General features: G+C 44.5%; 1 protein-coding gene across 1 annotated transcript in view; it reads left to right on the plus strand.

Annotated features, from left to right (window-relative positions):
• The first annotated feature begins 8,005 nt into the window (after positions 1–8,005).
• Positions 8,006–23,073, plus strand: part of LOC138553633 (T-cell surface antigen CD2-like) — a 176,979-nt gene continuing 161,911 nt past the window's right edge. The window contains exon 1 of the mRNA XM_069642571.1: positions 8,006–8,331. Coding sequence (XP_069498672.1) covers positions 8,172–8,331 — 160 coding nt within the window. The 5' untranslated portion in view covers positions 8,006–8,171. The remainder of the gene's footprint in view (positions 8,332–23,073) is intronic.

Genomic DNA, 23,073 nt, shown 5'->3' on the forward strand with positions numbered 1-23,073 from the left:
CATTGTCTTTCACCTCCTGCATCCACCGTTCCTAATCGTTAACCAAAGACTTGACTGCAGCTACAAGAACATTTTGCTCCTAGGCTCTTTGTCCTGTACCACTGACTCTGGCACAGGCCTATTGTCTCTGGCTGAATTTGTTAGAACTGCCTTCTCTAGATTGCTTCTCAACTAGAACTGTGTTGATGCACCTAATTCTTCTAAGCCCCTTTCTTCCTTCCCACTTTTTAACTTGTGAAGTGCCATTTTGCTCGGTTTTCATTTAAGTATTCTCTATGCTAAACTACTGCCTTGCCTAAACTTGTTCACAAACTTCTGGGAAGTGTTGCTAGGGTGTGTAAGAAGATATTCCTGTATCACTTGTGCTTTCCCTCCCTTGTGAGAAATTGCTAGAGTGCCATTTGTGTTTGGTTTTCACTGTGCCATTTTGCTCAGTTTTCACTCTTGCTCAAACTTGTCTACAATTTAACTAGGGAGTTGTGTATACTTTTCTTGACTGATTTTAACTTGCTTTATTAATTGTGATTAAGGTGTTGAACTAGAAGTGTGAAAAATAAATATATATTCTTTTTAATACAAAGCTTTGGCCAGTGTTTCCTTGTACCATAGTACTGTAGCCCTATTGTGTAAACCCTGAATACTGCTCATCTCCCTCTTGAGATAAGTCTGACTGCTTAGCCACAGCTACCAACTAAATCTTTGTGGCACAGACTAATACCAAAGGGGATTTATTGCTCATACATGTAGTCTTAATCTTCTGTAGTGCTCCCTAAGGGAACTGCACAGGATTCTGCCTAACAAGGTGCATTACCACTGACAAATGTCTTCTTCTGTTCACCACCTGTTTCAATTTCTATTTCCTGTTTCCCTGGTTCTTGTTTATTTTATTTTTTGGGGCATTGTAGTACCACTGACAATAAACAGATGTCCTCATAAAAAATGTCAATGTAATTTCTTATGAGGACATCTGTATGTTGTCAGTGGTACTGCACCTTTCCAATTAAATAAACGTCGCTCTGTATATTACTCTGTTGGTTATGTTATGTTATTCAGCATTTATATAGTGCTCTATATATCATTGGTATGACCTCGAAGCGCTGGTAGGTTGAACGCCCTTGGTGACCGTAGTCCAGGTCAGTTGAAAGAGTAAGGTGTCATAGGGTGCATGGGTGCACCAGTTATGTGTGCAGCTGATGTGATTGCCTGATGGTAGCTGCATTCTGGCATTAGGTGTGGTGGTTTTGTTATCAGTTGAATGTGTGCAGTCTGGTGGGTGGACATCTAGAGTGGGTTCTGGCTGCGTTTGGCCTGTAGGACACTTATGTGAGCAGCTAGGCCGGTTTGTCATGGGATATAGCTGTATTTTTTTAGAATTATGAGGTGTCCGTGAGGAAGTGTTCGTGTGAGCAGCTAGGCCGAATTGATCGAGGGGTGTAGTTGCACTCAAATTGTGTGGTGGTGTAGAGCAGAGAGTAATAATAGTGATATGCATAGGTGAGTGTTTGTGTGGAGTTATTATTATTTTTTTTAATTTATTTGCATTTTTAGAGTGCAGAGCTGCCCACGGGCATCGTGGCGCTGTTACAAGAAGGTTTACTTAACAAAGGCGAATAACATGAAAGGCAGTGGACATGGTTACAGACATGGTTGAAGGTACGATGTTACATGGGACAGTGCAGTTTGGTATAGCAGTATACAGAAATTATTTGCATTGCAGTAGAGTTCACTTAAACAACGTGGTTTTCAGAGCTTTTCTGTTTCCGCTCTCAGTTTGGGTGGTAGGGAGTTCCATGCTTTTGGTGCTAGGACTTCGAAGCTCGAGCCGCCAGCTTTAACTCTGTTGAAGTTAGGGACTAAGAGTTGGTCCGCGTACAGGTCCCTTTTGGGCCTGGTTGTTTGGACTGATTGTATCCGATCAGTGAGGTAGCTAGGGGCAGAATGGGATATGCATCTGTGGGTAATGGTTAGGGTCTTGAACTGGATGCGCTCTTTGACTGGGAGCCAGTGGGCATTTTGTCTTGCTAGGGAGATATGTTCCCTCTTCGGAATATTGAGGGCAGCTCTCAAGGCGTTGTTCTGTGTGATTTGGAGTCTATTAATGTTTTTTTAGCAGAGGTGCCTAATAGGAGGACGTTGCAATAGTCCAATTTGGCATCTATGGTGGCCCTGGCTATGTTGAGGCAGTTTGTAGTGGATAGGTGAGGTTTTACTGCATTAATTATTTTGGTTGTTAAGGCTGCTGAGGATGAGATGTAGCTGGCATGTCTATCCATGGAGAGGGTGGAATCTAGATAGACTCCCAGAGTTTTTACAGCAGAAGAGACCGGGATGACCAGGTTCTCAATTAGGAAGGTGCTATATTTGCCGTCAAGTTTGCTAAGGGATTTTTTGGGGCCCACCAGTAGGATCTCTGTCTTGTCTCCAATGAGACAGAGGCCATTGGCTGCCATCCAGGCCTGGATGATGGCATATGTGTGTTGTAGGGCTTTTAGATCTTGGTTGTAATCGCCAGTTAGAGGGAGAAGAATTTGAGTGTCGTCGGCATAATTGGTGAACGTTATGCCGAATTCTTCTAAGTCGTTGAATAGAGGGAGTTTAAATAGGTTATATAGTGTGGGGGAGGTGCAGGAGCCTTCTGGTACTCCGCAGTTGATGGGGGAGGGGGTGGCTGATGCTTGGTCTGAGTAGACTCGCATAGCTCTGCCTTCCAGGAAGGATGAGATCCATGTTGTGGCTTCGGTAGAGAAGTGAGCTGTATTGGTGTGGTGTGTCTTTAGAGTTTTGTGGTTGACTAGGTCAAACGCAGCCGACAGGTCAAGGAGTAAGAGGATGGCACATTTGCCTTTATCCATATTTTTTAGGAGTTGGTTTTTCAGGTCGAGTAGCGCAGACTCTGTGCCGTGGTGTGGGCGAAAACCGGACTGTCTCTTGCCTAGGATGTTATGGGATTCGAGGTAGGCTTGTATCTGTAGATAGGCAGCCTTATCCAGGATTTTCAGCAGAAATGGCACTGTTGTGATGGGCCTGTAGTTGTTTGGGGAGTCTGGATCTAGTGTGGGCTTTTTCACCAGTGGGCGAACCCAGGCTTCTTTAAGTGAGGAGGGAACTGAGCCAGTGGCAAATGATGCATTGATGAAGGTTGCGATGAACGGCGCTAGGGACTCAGCGCAGTCTTTGATTATGTTTGCTGGACAGGTGTCTCCTTTGCAGAGTGATGGTTTTATTTGTTTCATAATGTTTAAGACCTCAGTTGCGGTTACCTTTCTAAAGGTGAATGGCGGTGGAAGGTTGCTATTATGTTGTGTAGGAGGTTTATAGTTCGGGGTGGCTAGCGATTTGTGAGGGGGCTTGGGTGGATTGTTAAGGTTGGCTTTGATTTTCTTTTGGAGTAAATCTAGTTTGTCAAGCATGGCTTTCTGGATGTCATTACACCATTTCTCGTCTTTGACTGTTTGATGTTTGGATGTGGGAGGTACGACCAGCTCGTTGAAGATGGCGAATAGCTCTTTTGAGTGCGATTGGGCATTGTCGATTCTAGTATTGTATGTGGCTTCTTTTGCTTTGGCTATGGCATTTTGAAAGCACTAGTATGGGAAATGTTTCACCCTTCCGACGACAAGCTTCCATGAACGAACTGCACACCATGATGAGCACTACCCCCACGCCTGGGTGGCAAAGTGCCCACCCCCACCATGCGTGAACTGGAGGGGTTGCCCACAAGAAGGGCAAGAACGGCACCCCGGATGAGGCAACATCCACTAGCTCTCATGTTTCACATGCCAAGACTGTAACGAGAATCGCTTGTTTTGTTTGTTTGTTTTTTGTTTGTTTGATGGTTATTATTTAAAATTGGTACTGCTGCATAATGGACCTCTTGTAACGTGAATGTCTTTTACCAATATGCCAATAAAACATTTAAAAATCAATAATCACTTTTAACATAGCCAAGAACTCAGGAGTTGATTCCACTCCATCGCAGGCTCCCGCTGCACCATTCAGAAACTCACGTAGTATTACAGTAATCAATATCCTCCCTCTGCTTCACCCCATCACAGCAATCCATAACCTGCAAACTGAAGACTCTTCAGACTTGGTGGGCCTTTACAATCAAACTCTTCAAACAGCTATTGACAAAGTAGTGCCTCTTGCTCTACGTAAAGCTAAACCACTATCCCACCTCAACACTTGGTACACACCTAACCTGAAAGCCCTGCGAAATATGAAAAGAGCAGCGGAATCCAAGCGGAAAGAATTCCCGACGTTACGTGACAAAAGAGCTTTTCCAAAGCCTAAAAAACTACAATCAGGCAATCCTTCACACTTAATGTGCCACGTACAACGAGAGAATCGCAAACGCTAAACCAGAGTCCAAGGAACTCTTCGCCATCCTGAGAGAACTTGAGTCCTCAGTCACACCACGAGAAATCTGCATCAAAGACGAGAGCTGGTGCTCCGGTTTGTTTGTTTTTGTTTGTTTGTTTGTTTAATTCACTTATAATGCGCACCAATCCGAAGGTAGCCGGGCGCAGCAGTACAGGATATGCAAGGTTTAAGTTACAGGTTGCAGATTACATGCAGAGAAAATTATATACAGGGCATAGACAGTCAGTTACGGATTACATACAGGTAAAATATATACAAATTATACAAATTACACAGGGGACAACATATGTACAGGCTCTAGTAGGGCGTATGTCCCGAGCAGAGGGGAAGATGAAAATGTATACATGGGCATCAAATAGTCGGGTCTATAACGTATATCTCCACTGGGTGGTATTCAAAAAAGCCCTAATTGACAAAATGGTCCTTCTCCAAACTAAAATAGAAACCAATAACATCAGCCTCAAACCTGCCCAAACGATACCTAGCCCCATCGCTTGCAAATTAGATGTGCTATTTGAATTCTCACCCATCTCTAACATTGAAACTGAAAAAATCATTGCCAGCCTCAAACCCTCAAGATGTCAGGGTGACATCTGTCCAGCCTCACTGATTAAAGACTGTGCATCTGAACTGTCCGACTACATCACTAGATTAATCAACACATCCGAAAGTGGCTCTGTCCCATCGAATCTCAAAGATGCTTGGGTCCTTCTGCTTTTAAAAAAACCTACACTAGACTCCAATACACTGACCAACTACTGACTCATTACCACAGTACCATTTCTCTTAAATATTGAGGATAGAGCTGCTTGTCTCCAGATTCAAAACCATCTGGAAACTAATAATCTCCTCGACACTCCACAATCTGGCTTTATCCCAAGACACGGGACGGGAACAGCACTACTTGACCTTAAAATACAAATGGATGAGCTGAAAAATAATGGGAACCTAGCTCTCCTCCTCTTGTTAGACCTCTCTGCAGTGTTCATCAGCCCACTTCTCACCCAAAGCTATCCAATGGATACAATCCTTCCTAACGAATAGCACTATGAGAGTTTTCTCACCGCTCTCTGTGGCTGTACCTGTACCGGTCACGTATGGAGTACTTCAAGGTTTGTGTGTCTTCCCGACTCTACACAACATATTCACAAAGCAATTATCTGACCGAATTGACAAACTGGGTGTCACCTACACTAATTATGCAGATGACACCCAAATCCTCTTACTCATCACCGCCTCCCACGACATTGGCTCTGAATCCCTGAACAAAATCTATCAAACCATCCAGGCCTAGATGGCCATACATGAGTTGTGCCTCAACGATGATAAGACGGAACTCGTCCTCATAGGATCCCAACACCGTCTCAATAAACTATCTAACTCCTTCGAATCATTTAACATAGATGGCAACACTATCAAGCTGTCAAAAGAAGTGAAAACCCTCGGTTTTTACTTGGACTCCACCTTAACCTTAACTCGACAAGTTAACGCCACTGCATCAGCCGCAGTTTACACATCTAAGCTCATTAATGCCTGTAGACCATTCTTATCACCTGACAGCTGCATTACCCTAGCTAGAGCCCTCATATTGACTAGACTAGACTATAGCAATGCTATGTATGCGAGCACCAAGCTCCAGAATATCAATAAACTATAGGTGATCCAAAACAACGCACTGAGAGCAGCACTGAATATACCTAAAAAGTCCCACATCTCAGCGACCAGAAGGAACACTCACTGGCTGCCCATCCATGAACGCATCCTATTTAAAACACTCACCACTGTTGCTGGCCTACCTTTCATGTATTGTTTTTTTTTTTTATTCTGCCTTCTGTTGCCATGTATTTTTTATTCCTCCCCCCACATTGCTTCCCTCACACCTCAGTGCTGCCCTTCATTCAACCATGTTGTACCTTTTTCCTCCCTGTGCTGTTATTCTTCACTCTGCCCCTCCATGCTAAATATAAAATGCAATAAACAACTACAAATGTCAAAACTATTGGCTTGTCAATGCTTGTGTTATTCCAGGTAATGTCTACTATGCACAATGCAAGAAGAGTCAGATGAAGATGTCAAACCATAGGTTAAGCCCCGTCCTGTCCTCACGCTCCACCACCTCTCCCCCATCACTCCAGCCATCCAACTCCCTGCTTCTTGGCTGTATAGTACAACTAGATCTCTTTTTGCACTTCCATCACCGGCCTCAAGGGGGAGTATTACAGGTAGATGTCAAGAAGCACTGATGTATGAATGAAGATGAGAAATGATAGGTTAAGCCCCGTCTTGCCCTCACGCTTCCCCGCCTCCCCCATCACTCCAGCCATCCCACTCCCTGCTTCTTGGCTGCAGAGTACCCGTAGTTCCCTTTCTGCACTTCCAGCACTTGCCTCAAGGGGGGGCATTACAGGTAGATGCCAAGTAGCACTGATGTATGAATGAGGATGGCAAACCATAGGTTAAGCTCCTCCTCCACCTCACTCCCACTGCTCTCGCTATGCCACTCCTTGCTTCTTGGCTGCAGAGTACCACTAGTTCCCTTTCTGCACTTCCACCACTGGCCTTAAGGGGGGGCATTACAGGTGGATGCCAATTAGCACTGATGTATGAATGAGGATGGCAAGTCATAGGTTAATCCCCTGCCCACCTCACTCCCACTGCTCCTGCCATCCCAATCTCTGCTTCTTGGCTGCAGAGTACCACTAGTTCCCTTACTGCACTTCCACCACTGGCCTCAAGGGGGAGTATTACAGGTAGATGCCAAGAAACACTGATGTATGAATGAAGATGACAAATGATAGGTTAAGCCCCGTCCTGCCCTCATGCTCCCCCGCCTCCCCCATCACTCCAGCCATCCCACTCCCTGCTTCTTGGCCGCAGAGTACCCGTAGTTCCCTTTCTGCACTTCCAGCACTGGCCTCAAGGGGGGCATTACAGGTAGATGCCAAGTAGCACTGATGTGTGAATGAAGATGGAAAACCATAGGTTAAGCCTGGCCTGCCCCTCCCCACCTCACTCCCACTGCTCCTGCCATTCCAATCCCTGCTTCTTGGCTGCAGAGTACCACTAGCTCCTTTTCTGCACTTCCACCACTGGCCTCAAGGGGGGGCATTACAGGTATATGCCAAGTAGCACTGATGTAGGAATGAGGATGCTATGGATGCTTGTGATTTTGGGATATTGTTGTGCTAGAGTCGCTCTTGTTTGCTCTCCCCTACTGGGGGCTACACCTTCATGCTTCAGGGGGCGCTGTGCCACCCAAGGCATTAAGTTAATAATTGCATCTTTCAGACGCTGGCCTTCAGTGCACAGAAGCATGGATGGAAGCCAGGGAGGGATGCTGTGGCTGCCCAGGCAATGGGGGTACCTCAGCCTCCCCGCGCCCTCATTATCCGCCATGCCCTATGAGTGACATGTAAATAGTGCCATGTGTGCACATGTGTGTGCGGCTGCAGTCCTGGGGCTATTCATGATAACATTCTCTGTTCCGCCCTGAAGTCTTCCTCTGCTGCTGCTCAAGCACAGACACATTTCAGGGATAGGGATTGTAATCATGTGACGTCTGATGTGTTTCTCCTTCTCTTTCCCTCTCTGTGTCTCCTGTAGGTCCCTCCTCTGCAGGAGAGGAGTGTAATGGAACCGCAGCTGTATATGCGGCCCCCGGGGGCTCCGCCCTGCTGCAGGTCACAGCCTCGGACCGGGCCTTCTGCCGTGGGAGGTGTCGCTTTCACTGGAGGAGGAGGAATGACACATGGACTGTGGCCGCAGCGTTGATCCCTCCGTGCTGGCAAATGCCCCACTGCCGACTCCTCCCCGGCGGGAGCCTGGAGCTGTCCCGCATCACCCCGGAGGAGGCGGGAGATTACACTCTGTGCATGAGGGCAGAAGACCCGGAGCTCAGGCCTGAAGAGTGGAAAACGAGACGCAAGTGCTTCCTGCTGCAGCTGCAAGGTAAAGGGGGTTCAGCGAAAAAAGAAGACTGGGATCTGTTTTTACAGAGGCGTCTCAGGCGCCGTATTGAAAAACATGGCTCCCGCTGTGTTTGTGGTCGGGGAAAATCATGGTAGTTCATTATAAAACCGCTGCCACCAGCCATTTCAATAGGAAAGGGTGGCATTTGACTGCCACATGAGTATTTAGACACAGGGGATACTATGTAATCCCTAAGGCACTCTGTAGTAAGATAATGTTTCACAAAAAAAGAAAGAAGTGTTCACCAAATGATAGTCAGGATGTTTTGGCTGGTGTCTCCCTTCCCCACGTTTTTAGCACAGGACAAGGTGAGAATCTTGAGCACAGCACATTCCTGGATTTCTCCGGCATGAGTTTACCATTCCTTTTCTCTGTATCAGGGCCTTCTGCGTTCAAGTATCTTCTCATGCAAGTCTCTTTCTTTAGAGGGCCTGATATGCCAAAACAACAAACAGTTTCTTCTGATAACCTTCACGTTGGGTGATTATTATCAATCCCAGGATCCCCACAGCAGGGCTCTGATCCTTTTAGTCTTTCAAAGTACTTGCCAATTCAAACAGAGGCTTCCAAAGGGATATAACGTCTCGCTGGGTCACTCTGTAATTCTATGGCAAGTGCATGCTTCCCAATATCACAGTTTGTACGGCGTTCCCCTTAGCCCAATGCAAATGCCAGTTTCACAATTTCCTTTCTATTTGTACAAGGGGTTTGTCTTGACCCTTGTATGACCACCTTGACACCTGACGCCGGCCTTCTCTATGGCCTCTTGGTACTTGTAGTTTCAGTTTAATACTGTCCTCGTTCAGGAGAGGGGTACCAGACAGAGACCTTTGAATAGGCACCCACGTGGCGCTGGACCACTCTATAGCTGGTAACAAGTTTGTTCACAAAAGACCTCTGGCTCTTAATCATCTTAATGTTGCCACTGCAACTTTGAGTCTAACACAGTCCGGCCCACTATCAGGTTCTGGCTGCAAAGATGTGTTTTTTTTTTGGGGGGGGCGTTAAGAACTGCTCTTTGAGCATTATTTTGAATCACCTGAAGTTTTTTGATGTTGCGATTGTTTGAACCTGCCTAGAGGGCATTGCAATAGTCTATCCTGGATAGGATAAGAGCTCTGGCAAGTGTAATGCAACTGTCTGTTGTCAGGAAAGGTCTGCAAGTGTTGATGAGTTTGGAGATTTATGCTGCTACAGATGCAGTGGCATTAACCTGCCTGGTTAAGGTTAGTGCTGAGTCCAGGCAGACACCCAGGGTTTTTACTTCTTTGGAGACATTCATAGTGTTCCCATCAATCATGAAGGATTTGAAGGATTACTAGACAAGTTAAAAGTATTCACATTAATATTGGGCCTCATTACAACTCTGGTGGTAGCAGTGCCGGTAAAACCAGCAGGCTGCTGCCGGAGTTGTGATTTTTTCTGGCACCTGGCTTCACAGAAACACTGGGGGATTACAACCCTGGTGTTCCTAGAAGTTAGGCGTGGGAAAATCGTTAATCCCCAGTCCCATTTGAGTCCCATAGGACTCAATGGGAATGGGGATGACGGTAGCACCAGCACTGTCAATAACAGTGCCGGTGCTACCATGAAAATCTGGGAGTGGATGCTGTTCTTCCCGCAAACATGTACTTTGCCAGTCCGGTAACAACAGTGGCTTACCGGCACTGTTGTTACCATTGTTACTGGACCGGCAAGGTTGTAATGAGGCCCATTGTCTGTCACGCCTAAACAAATAACAAAAAAAGCAATGAAAACATAAAATCCAAAATCCAAGTATACATTTTAAATCCAAGCTTTCTTCTTTTTATTTACAATAACAGTCACTATTTTACGTTCGCTCCCCCTCTTTTCTACTGGAACAAAGTGTGAATCCTTGGGGCATACTTAACTGTGTGCCTGCTCTTGCTCCTGTGCCAGTGGAAGGCACCAGAATCTCTTTGTAAGTCACTGATGTGAATCCAGCTCTTGTTGCCCTCCACCTTCACAGCAGTCGGAGTCATGAAAATCACTCAGTGTGGCCCATGGAAATGCTGCTCATTTCAGCATCTGATGAAGAAACAGATGTAAATCAGGTCCTCAAGGAGCAACTGTGGCTGGTGTAGATCTTCAGTTCCTTGACGTTTTCTCCCATTGACTGTTGATGAAAGAACACAACCTTTGAAGATACAAGTCTGATACTCTTGGTTAAAGCCCTAAGGTATTCTCTAAACTCCTCACCAAGAATCTCTGCTGACTTGTGTGGATCTGATGTTGTGCATGCATGTGAGAGTGATGTGTGTAACCTATACCAAGTCACAATCTCATGTGTACTGAGATGGTGCTCCTTTCCTGGCCGATTTCTCAAATAAAACAAGGCCAACGGCAAGCAGTACAACCAGTTCTTCCTTAAATCACTACACAATTTTGACAAACCAATTTTAAGAACTACATTCACATGTTCCACAATGCCTTTGGCCTGATGGTGGTACACAGACCACAATGTGTGATTGATCCCCAATAGCGAAGTGATTTCTGAAAACAAGACATTAAAGAAGTGGGTCTCATTATCAGAATTTAGGACCTCACAAATTCCCCACCTTCGAAATACCTCCCTCACCAAGAATTTTGCTGCCGAGGTAGCATCAGGGTGTACACAGAACAAACTACAAACCATTGGGAAAATGGGCAGACTACTACAATAAGGTATCGAAAATGATTACACCTTTGTACCATATCTACAAAATCAATATGGAGCTCCCGAAATGGCCTGAAGGCCGGGGCAACACTTCTCTTACCGTCTTCATGGTGTTTCCAGGATTTAATTCACTGCAAACTATACAAGTCCCTACAAATGTGCTCATATGTTCCCGGAGATTTGGTATAATCCATTCCTCCTAGAGCTCTTCTGCGATTTGTCACAGAAAAGTGTGCGACGGGTAATGTAGTTAATATAGAGCAGCATAAAGCAGCTCAACAGGCATCACTGCCCTCCCCAAAAACTCCTGTCTCCACAGCAAATCTATGGGCAATAGGCACATCACCTCTTTGCCCATAGCTCCTTTTCATCTTTAAGTGCTCTCCGCTGCATATCCACAATCTGAAGCAAAGGGACCGCAGTCCCCAGGGATCTGTCATCCAAGTGGCCAGGATGCGGCCATCGCTTTTTGATCTAGTTCCTGGGGGTGGACCAGTCCGGGAGGATCACCTGGGTGAGGGGTCTTCGAGGAAATGGAGTGGGACACTGGATGGTGAGACGTGGCATCCCCTTCCCTGTAACACCTTTTCTCTATCCTACCAGGTAGGATACTTTTAACTCACCCCCCCCCATTTATGACACAAACACTTTCTCATGGGCAGATCACTGTGAGAGAAAATGGACTAACACCCGAGCCGTATACCTGACATGTCCCAACACAATGGTCAGGCAGAGTCAGGCAATTACTGATAATTACACAAACATGACTTCCTTCATCACACTTCCCCACACATGGATAAAAGGCAGAGCACAAAAGCACGTTCTGAGAAATGCAAAACACATGAGGAAGCAGCAGTTCCAAGATGCCAGATTAATGCGAGGAGAAAGATGGCAATACCAGGGAGGGTTGCAAGGAAACAAGTGTCTTTGACCTTTTTGGAGAAAAAATGCTACTTTCATGAGCTTTTGAGAATACAAAACATAAGAACTGGAATTAAATCTGAAGAAATGTGCATTGTGTGTCGGAGGTACCAAGGCAGGGAGGACTGTTTCCCACTGTGGTACTGTCCTTGGCTCCTACAACAGAGCAGCGCCAGTAAAGTCAGCAGATCCAGTGAGTCTGGGAGAAGGATAGCAGGCCAGTCTGTGTTAGAAACAAGGTTGCAAGCATCAACATTGTATGAAGAAATCTGAAGAGAGCAATGTGTGAAGCGTATGTAATGAGCGACGCAAATGTATTTTAACATCGAAGGAGTGACTAAACTTTTGAAGCCAAGATAGATTCCATAGACAGAGTGGTCTGGCACCACATTGTCGCTTATTGGAAGGTCTCTGTTAGGTATCCAACTGTGAGGTGGCAAATGTAAATTGTGAATTTGAAATAAAAGTGGTCCTGCAATGGGTCAAGCTAAACCCTGTGCACATTCAACAGTATTCAATAGCTACTACGAACTGCAATTGGTCTGAGTCCAGCAGAGGGAGGCTAATTGTTTAAGAGGGAGACTAATTGTGTAAGAGGAAGAAGGGAGAGGAAGAAGGATCTGAGGTGAACCAGGGGATCCAGGTGAACTGTGAGTCACCCGAGAAATACATTTCTCTGAATTTTGGATAAGGGGATCTGAGCCCAGAAGAGGAGGATTTAAAGTAACAATTGTGGTATAAAAAGGGACCTGAGCTCGGCTGAGGGGGATCCAGGTGGAATCACCTGAATTGAGTACTTATAAGAGGAACATAACTTTGTGATTTGTTTTTGATAAATCAGGCCCTCTGAATCAATAGACTTTGATGTATTGCAAAAGTCACTGGCGCTAGAGATTTATTTTATTGATTTAGCTGATTTCTCAACTTTACAATATTTTTTATATCAAATTCATAAAATCTATTTAATGATTAATTCATTGTTTACAAAGATGAGTTAGATCTAAATTTAGAATAAGGTTTCCAACAACCAAAACATGATTTCAGACAAATAAAATTTGCAAGCATATTTGTGAACATAATTGAAAAATAATGGTTAGAAAACGTAATTAAAGACATGAAGATGAAGAAGCAACAACATATCAGCAAAGGAACATAAAAATATACAACATGGCAAATCAAGCAAAGACTTTTAGAAGCTTAGTTGTATGGCTAGAATTTCAAGTCTAATACGATTTTTCAAATTCTAAATTAATAACAGATCAGCACCATTTATGTCCATCTGGTAGTTGCAAAGCATTGAGACAGTAAGTTGTTGCTATGCGCATGCTCATGGTGGGTGTTGCGACTATTGTAGCCCACCTGAGTTCTGGTGGGATGCTTGCAATTGTGACCATGTTTTTGGCAAAGAATTTGTTTCTCTCCACAGATAGTTCTATGCAATCCGTGATCAGATGTTCTAATGTTTCTTTGTGTGGTACATTAACACAGAATCCGCAAAAAAACTCATTGTGACTGATCAGTTTCCTTTGGGCCATTAGGTCACGGGTTGGCCATAAACTCAATCATAACCTCAATATAGCAGACAGTATTTGGGGATTTGGGGCCTTACACAAGTATGGTTCAATGGACCTCATTTTCTTTTCACCAAAAAGACGCTGGTCAAAATGTTCATAGGTTAAGCAAGTCGGTCGTGTGTTAATCCAATCTTGTGGAATATCTTTTATTTTTAGCTTTGTTTGGGTCATTGATCAAAGTTTCCAGGTTAATGTCAGCAGTTGCCATTATTTCCACAACATAGTTATACCACCCTTGCACAAAGTGATGTTTAGAAGTGAACATATAGTTGGCAAGTATTGTTAGTAGGGAGTCAAACTTGGAATAGGTCAGACATTTGCAAAATAGGGCACAAAGTTACCATTGATATTTGGCTTGCAGAGAGGTGAGTCCTAACTCGTATCTCAACCAAGATCCCGGAATGCACTGTGGGACATTTAGAATTGCACGCCAATATTTGGCCTCAAGTTTGTTCAAAAAGTTGCATTTCATAATGGTAGTTGCTTCTAACCCATATTACAGTGTAGGAGTAATTTTTTGGTACCAGAAGATGTTTGCTGGCCAGATAGAAAATGTAACACATTTATACAAGATTAGTTTAGTCTGAGATATAGCAGAAGCTTGTTTTACTGATTGTCCGACTTGGACTGGTCGACATTCTACAACCATCATCGACTACATATATTTATCACCAGCCATAACCAGCATATTATTGGAATTCCAAATAATATCTACTAATCAGAGTGATCACTCGATCCTCTCGATAGCAGTTGCGGGAGAGGAAGACCCCGCGCCCTGGCCTCCAGCTCCCCGGATAGTTATTGTGGGCGGGAACACCAGATTAAGAATCAGCAAAGATCTGTTAGCCACCATTCCGCAGGTTTTCCAACAAACGCCACTCCCAGATGATCAGAAAATAAATTATGATTGGGTCCTTCTCCCTTTCCAAAAAAACAAACCTCCCAAAGGGAATTCGATCTACCAACATTACTACAACCAAGAAATAGTAAAAAAAGAAAATTGTTGCGGCAAAACCTGCTTAAATGGAGAAAAGATCCAAACCCGAGAAACCTGGAAAATATCCGGAAAGCAAAACAAGCATACAGAAATTGCAACAAATCGAACGCGATGGCCATGCAGAAAACAGATGGCGAAGCTATGTTGCAAACACTCAGAAATAAGAACTTGAGCTCTCTATGGGATCTGCTAAATAACAATCCCCAGCAGGAACAAGCGATGGTATCTAATGTCACTCAAAAGAATTGGATCGCACATTTTTCTAATCTCTATAAATCGCGGAATAGTGACGAACTTATTAAGATAGCGACAATCTCAAATCAATGGACCATCTCCTGGGAAAAGCATATATTTGCAGAAATGATTGGCAAACTAAATTCTTCCAGAGCACCCAGACCTGATGGGTTATCTAATGCTGTCCTGAAGCGTGATCCGGAGACCTGGGCGAACCTAATGGATCTCATATTAACACTAATAAATATAGTCAAGTTACTACCAACTACTTGGACCAAAGCAGTACTGATTCCAATTTATAAACAGGGCGACAGAGACAATCCGGCCAACTTCAGACCTATTGCCTTGCTAAATCCATTGGAAAAATTGTTTGCATCATATCTGCCATGAAAATTGACCATATGGGCGAAAGCTTCTAACCGTTTGGACAGTCGACAAACCGGCTTTACCCTGAACATAGGAACTAATGTAAACCTTCTAATTTTAAACTTGTTAAAACACGAAGCCATAAGAAACAACATGCCCTTTTAGGCAGCGTTTATAGACTTACATATGGCCTTCGATGCCATAAACAGGTCCATCCTGTGGAACAACTTGCTAAATGGAATTGCCCACTGGAAATTAGCGAATCTATCAAACTATTATATTCCAACACGACAGTTTCGATTAGATTAACAAAATAAGGTACAACTACGGAGGCGATAAGAACCTGGAACTGCCTAAAACAGGGATGCCCTTTAGCAGCGACCCTGTATAATCTGTATACTGCTGATTACTCCCTGAAGATCGACACTGCAAATCTCAATCCACCAAAGATAAATTCAATTCCGATTCCATACTTGATGTATGCTGACGACATCGTACTCCTTGATAAAACTCCATCTGAACTACAGGAGAATTTACATATGACAGAATCATACATGACCAATAACGAACTTCAGATAAATATTAAAAAAAACAAAATCATGGGATTAACCAATTATCATAAATCGTCTTGCCAAAACAGACCAAATTTCACACTGGACACCAAAGTGCTGAACACGGTTACCTCGTTCAAATATCTTGGTGTATTATTAAACCAACAAAAGGAAGAAACAGCCTGGTTGACCAGTCTTGAAGGAAAAATCCAACTGCTGGCACGGCAAGGCGTGATGCTGCATAGACGCTATGGGATGTTCTCTGCAAAACCGATCATAGTGTTTTACCGCCAAAAGGTAATTCCGATCATCACTTATGGTAGCGATGCCATGATTATTGCCAATAAAATAAACTGGCAAAAGCTAGAGGCATTGTTCTGGCGCAAAATGTTCCAGCTTCCAAGGAACTACCCGATGCCCAAAATACGTTTTGAGGTAGCCCTACATTCACTTGCCTCAATAGTACACTGGAAGCAGTTTGATCTCCTTCGTAAGATCATAAATGAAGACACAGTTCCAGCGCTGCAGATACTTAAAATAACCCCACAAGCAAAGCATAATACCAGCTTGAAAGCACGGAAGAATGCGCTGCTTAACCAACTGACAAAAGAAGAAATTACGAAGGAAATGTTGATAAACCGACCACAGGTTGCAAAGATCAAACTTCAGCGCAATGATTGGTCTAGAACAATAGCAGAAAAGGCAGTATACTCAATGAACTTACAATGCCCAATTGACATACGAGCACTGAATGAACTCCCACATTATTTGGAACTTTTTCCAGATCCAGTCATTCGAACCATCTTCATGAAACTACGACTAAACATCCTCCCTACTAGACAAAGACTATCTCAAATTCGAAATATAACAAAGGAGGAAAACCTTTGCCGCTTTTGTAAGAATAAAGAAATAACAGAGTCTCTCATGCATTTAATCATGATATGCCCTGCACTAGCGGACAAGAGAACCCTCTTTGGAGAACTATTCAAGATCTCAGAACAACAAGAACAAGGTGATTCAAGATGGCTAAAACTCCTCCAAGGCAAAAACAATAAGCTGTTATACACAGTTGTACAATTCCTGGACAATATCTTGGAGCTTACACAAATTGCCTAAAGTAATTTTTTGTGTCTCTTGGCCCCTGTTGCTTTTCAGAGGATATGTCATAGTGTTCTAATATGTAAATAATGCAGGCGCTCCTCTCCAGAAAGAACATAGCATGATAACCTGTTCTGAGATGAGAGTTTGCAGCACATGCATTTTGCTCACTGTACCTTTCACAGATGGGAAATATCCATTTGTATATCAGTCTTTGTCCCGCCCACGTGGGCAGTCCAGCACCAAAATGCTACGGCAATTCCTCTCTGAACAAGAGTACCAACACCAATGCCATACATGTGGTTCAGCCTATTTGGGCCTCATCAGTGAGTTGAAGATGTGCCTCTCTGAGCACAGTGAGCAGGGAGTCCACGTCTGGTTGCCCCCAGGTAACTCAGGGCAACCACACTGTGATTATGCAACAGGATGGCCATCGAAAGCCAGACCCAAGTAGATATAGTTCGACACAATTGCAAGATTAACATTTTTAACTTTCCGCTCCATTTTGTTCCTTGCTGTACATTTAGGTGCATACATAACTACCTGAGATTTCTCTATGTTGATAACAAGTTCATTTTCATCAAAGTACTGGGACAGTGCAGAGATTAATTGCTGAAGCCCGGATGGAGTTTTAGAAATTAAGACTAGATCGTCAGCGTACCAGAGAGCATGTACCATGACATTGTTCATTTTAGGTGAATCGGAGACAATGTTCATAAAAGAGAATCTTACATTAATGGATGACGAAGTTAAAGAGGGCTGCAGCAAGTGTGCAGCCTTGCTTCAGCCCTCTTGCAGTGCATATTGCTGATGATAGAAGGCCAGCATAGAAAGTCTAATTTGAACTGATGTACAAGAATGTAGCTGATAAATAATATCTACCAAGCTTGATGGACAATGTGCTTCAATAAGTTTGTCTATTAATTTAACCCTCGACACTCAGTCAAAGGCAGCCTTCAAGTCGATAAAGGCAAAATAGATTGGAACTTTTGTATTGTGTGCTTGTTTTTTCAGTGCATTCAGAGTGAGAAGGTTTACTGCCATTCCGATACCTGCAACAAAACCCGTTTGATTCGGGTCCCGTTGTTTGAACTCATCCATCCATTGATTAAAGTCAAGCAACTCCCAGCGTGCAAAGATTTTACCTGGCGTGTCGAGGAGAGCGATGGGGCAGTAATTAGAAGGCAATCCTCGGTCACCCTTTTTGAAGATGGGAATTATCAAGGATGTTTGCAATGAGTCTGGGATCTTTTGAATTTGTAGAATATGTTGGAAAATAGCATTCAATATGATGGCCCATTGCTTAGGATGTTCTTTTAACAAAAAGTTTGTCAGGCCATCAGGGCCTACTGCCCTGGAACTTGAGGATTTGGTAATGAATTCTTCAATGATCTCTTCTGAGCAGAGTAACTTCCATGCTTAATCTGGTTGTATAATATAGTTGTAAGTTTTGAATTTTTCATCCATGTATAGTGTGGAAAAATGTGTTATCCAGTTAATTTCAGAAACACCATTCGGTTGCGAGTCTTCTTGCTTTTGACCTGATCTTTCATTCAAAAGCAACCAGATTTGTGAGCTGTTCTTCCCCGCAATGGAAGACATGAATGTTCCACTGTCCTTTTGGAACCTGTTTGCCTTATACGAACAAGTCCAATTCTTATATTTACATTTGATGGATTGTCTAGTTTTTTTTTCTTTCCACAATCAGCAATCTTGTATTTGTATTTGTTTTATTTGTATAGCGCGGACCAGGCCCAGGGGCAACCAGGCACATATCTTAGTGGAATATTACATTACAGGTAGTAGTACATTACATTACGGGTGGGGCCTGTCGTAGACAGTGGTCCCAGCAGATTGCAAACAGAGTATACAGTTGACGTTACACATCATAGATGTACAATTGATGTTACACAACATAGATGTACAATTGACATTACAAATCATGGCAGCGAACAAAGCTAGGTCCCAGATGGCCCGTTCAGACAGAAGAGTGGTTGTTAATGGGATGTAGCTAACCAAAGCTTGGCTTGTGTTGGAATTGGTTAAAAGTGGGTAGCGTTCTGATCGTGAGTGGTACAGTGTTCCATAGCTTGGCTGCCAGGACTGGGAATCTAGTGCCACCAGCAGAATGAAGCTTGAATCTAGGGACCGCAAGACCTAGGGTTTGTGCAGATCTGAGTGTTCGTGCTGGAGTATATTGGGTGAATCGCAAGGCTAAGTATGAGGGGGCCTGGTGGTTAACACATTTGTATGTGAGGGCCAGTGCTTTCAAGGAGATTCTTTGGGCGACTAAGAGCCAGTTGAGGTTCTTCCTGGTTTCTGAAATGTGGGCAGATCGGGGGATGTTGAGGGCTGCTCTAATGGCATTGTTTTGGATCGTCTGAAGTTTGTTAAGATTTCCCTGGTTAGTGCCCTGGTACAGTGCATTGCAGTAGTCCAATTTGGACATGACCAGGGTCCTGGCCAGGGTAATGCAATTCTGGGCAGTAAGGAAAGGGCGACAGGCTGAGATCAATTTGCAGGTGTATGCCGATGCAGCGGCCACTGCATTGGTTTGTCTGGTGAGCGTCAAGGAGGCGTCCAGGTGTATACCCAAAGTTTTGGTGTCTTTAGATACTTTAATCAGATTGCCATCAATGTTAAAGGAGCCGAACAGGTGACTCAATTTGTTGAGTCTCTGTTGCGTGCCTAAGATGAGAAGCTCAGTCTTGTCATTGTTGAGGCATACTTCATGCTGGGCCATCCAGGCTTGTATGACAAGGTAGAAGCCATTAAGGGCTTTAGAATCAGAAATGTAGTCACCAGTGATGGGTATGAGTATCTGGGTGTCATCAGCGTAATTCGTGTAGGTGACACCCAGATAGTCAAGCACATCATATAGAGGTTTGGTGAAAACATTGTAGAGAGTTGGGGAAACACGGAACCCTTGCGGGACCCCACAAGGGACTGGTGTGGGAACGGCCGATGCAGGAGGGGAGAAAACTCTCATGTGTCTGTTGTCAAGGAATGACCTGATCCAGTTGGATGCATTGTCAGAGAAATGGGCTGCTGACTTCAGGTGCCGACATAGTATTTGGTGATTGACCAAATCAAAGGCAGCTGATAAGTCCAGTAATAGTAGAAGGGCCAGTTTACCGTTATCTTTAAGGTCCTCAATTTGAGTTTTGAGATCAAGTAAAGCTGTTTTGGTCCCGTGCATAGGTCTGAAGCCAGATTGTCTTGATCCGAGGAGGTTATTGGTTTCTAAGTAGTTCTGAATCTGCAGGTAAGCTGCTCTGTCCAGTATTTTGAGAAGGAATGGTACGGTGGTGATTGGTCTGTAGTTAGTTGGTGTTTCAGGGTCTAGGGTCGTTTTTTTTAGGAGAGGGATAACCCACACGTCCTTTAAGTTGTTGGGTACCGTACCCGTTCGGAATGAGGAGTTAATGAAGGTGGTTATGAAAGGAGCAAGGTCATGTGCTGCTTCCTTGATGATAGATGGTGGGCAGGAGTCACCTTGGCAGTTAGAGGGTTTTAAATTGCGAATGATGTTTTCGACCTCAAGGATGGTGAGTGGGGTGAAGCAAAAAGGGGAGTGAGTAAATGAGGCCATCGGAGTGTGGGACGGTTTAGTCGGGGGGTTGGTGAGTAGGGTGGTTTGTTTGGCATTAATTTTAGATTGCAAGGTGGTGATTTTGTTAAGGAGAGCGTTTTGGATGTTGTTGCACCAGTTACTCTCTTTAGTGCAGGTGTCAGGTGCAGGGGATGGGGATTCCAATTTTTTAAGGATTTAAAGCTAATAGCTCCTTAATATTGGATTCCGCTTGTACGATGCGTTGGTTATAGGTGTCCCTTTTGGCTTGTAGGATTGCTTCCTTGTAGTTGTGGTTGGTGATGATGAGGCGATCTTTGTTAGAGTCACATGGGTGGCTCTTCCAAAATGATTCAGCCTTGCGCTTTTCTTTGCGTAAAGTTCTTAGCTGCGGGGTGAACCAGGAGTTCAAGTGGGCTTGTTGTTTGGCTTTCCGTAATTTGAGCGGTGCTATATTGTCAATGGCTTTGAGCAGTGTTTGATTGAAGGTGTCTACTAGGACTGTGGGGTCGTTATGTTGGGACACGCATTTATTCAGGATGGGAAGGATGAGGGGGAGGAGTTTATCCTTGTTGATGTCTTTTTTATTCTTTGTGGGAATGGCTGGAGCTATCATAGGAGTGGTGTGAGGGATGGTCGCTGGTAAGTGGAAGATGATGATGTGGTGGTCAGACCAGGCACAAGCGTGGTTGAAGCTTATGGATGTGTTGCAGTTAAGGTCAGTAATCCAATCAAAAGTCCTTCCCTTAATATGGGTAGGTTCGTCAATGCGTTGATGGAAGCCTAAATTAGCTAGTGTAGTGGCTACTTCGGAGGCTAAGTGATCCTTGGTGTCGAGAAGGCCCAGGTTAAGGTCACCTAGAAGCAATACCTGAGAGTTTGGTTTGGTATTGACGGTAAGGATGGCCGTGATCTCATCTATGAAGGGGCCAAGTGGTCCTGGAGGTCTATAGATAAGGTTGAGGGTGGCAGTGTTAGTTGAAGATAGAGTGAGTTTCACAGAAAGGGATTCTGCGGAACTAAGCTCAGTGTTGGGGATAATTCTGAGTCTAATGTTATTTCTGTGTATAAATGCGACACCGCCTCCTTTGGATGTTGTTTGACGGTCAGCTCTAATGATAGAGTACCCATTGAGGATAGCAAGTGCAAGGAGTGGGCCGGAGGCTGCGTGTAGCCAGGTTTCGGTAATGGCTATAAAATCGAGGTTTTGAGTGGTGATAAGGTCAGAGATGTCCAACGCGTGGGCGGTAATAGATCTAGCGTTGATGAGGGCACCCTTGAGTTCTTTGGCGGAGAGGGTGCTGTGGGATGATGGTGGCTTCTGTGTGGTAGTGGTGTTATGTGTGTGCTGAGTGCCGGAGGCACCAGGGGCGCAAGGCAATCTGGATCCCAGTCTGAGATTCCTGACTTGGAGCGTGCACGGTTGATTGGGTGTAGGTTTGGTGGCGAAGTGTTGGAGCCATAGGGCAGGGTCATTGAGGTATGGATTACTAATGGCATTGTGGGAGATAAGGGGGTGGAGTGACGCGGGCTGGTCTTAGCAGTGCTAGGAGTGGGGGGACAAAGCAATGTGGCAATGAGGAACCCTATGAAGGTGGCGAGAGTAGGGTGGCTAGCGGATGGCAGTGGCTGCATGTCGTGATCCGTGTCCTGACCGTCTGTGACTCAAAGGCAGAGGTTCAGCTAGTCTGGCAAGGAAGTACATGTGCAAAATGCAATCAATTACTCAATGACTCAAAGGCAGAGGTTCAGCTAGTCTGGCAAGGAAGTACATGTGCAAAATGCAATCAATGACTCAGTGACTCAAAGGCAGAGGTTCAGCTAGTCTGGCAAGGAAGTACATGTGCAACATGCAATCAATGACTCAATGACTCAAAGGCAGAGGTTCAGCTAGTCTGGCAAGGAAGTACATGTGCAAAATGCAATCAATGACTCAATGGGCCTCATTCCGAGGTTGGAGGTAACCATGGAGTAAATAGCTCCATGGTAAGCAACCATGGAGCTATTTACTCCATGGAAATCCGGCATGGTGAATGGAGTAATTACCGGTCCATTCCAAGGTTGGAGGGACCGGTAAGTCCCCATTCACCATACCGGTTCCCCATCCCCATTCCTGCCCCCATAGGGCTCAATGGGAATGGGGAAGGAGTAAATTACGGCACCGTAAATTACAGTGCCGTAATTTACTCCAAGGTCACTTTGCGGGTCCCGTTATTTACTCCTGCTAAAAGCAGGAGGTAAAGAGGGACCCGCAAAGGGAACTCGGAATACGGAGGTAAGTGTTAACGGTCACCGTTGCCATTAACGGTGACCGTTAACCCTTACCTCCAGCCTCGGAATGAGGCCCAATGACTCAAAGGCAGAGGTTCAGCTAGTCTGGCAAGGAAGTACATTTGCAAAATGCAATCAATGACTCAGTGACTCAAAGGCAGAGGTTCAGCTAGTCTGGCAAGGAAGTACATGTGCAAAATGCAATCAATGACTCAATGACTCAAGGGCAGAGGTTCAGCTAGTCTAACTGGGTGAGTACAGCAAGTGGTGAGTGATTGGGATAGCGACATACGCTATGCGAATACTGCACAGGGAGACTGTTGAGCGTAAATAAGAGCCTTTAGAAGAGGCATTGAATCGTAATGTTAATAGACAATAAACAAGTGATACTAAATTGGTGAGTACGCTCCAAGCGAAGAGAGGTGAGTGACCTTAGTAAACAGTCTGGGCAAGAGGAGCGA

Source organism: Ambystoma mexicanum, unplaced genomic scaffold, assembly GCF_040938575.1.
Source record: "Ambystoma mexicanum isolate Mex_15411 unplaced genomic scaffold, UKY_AmexF1_1 Mex_scaf124, whole genome shotgun sequence".
Lineage (NCBI taxonomy): Eukaryota > Metazoa > Chordata > Amphibia > Caudata > Ambystomatidae > Ambystoma > Ambystoma mexicanum.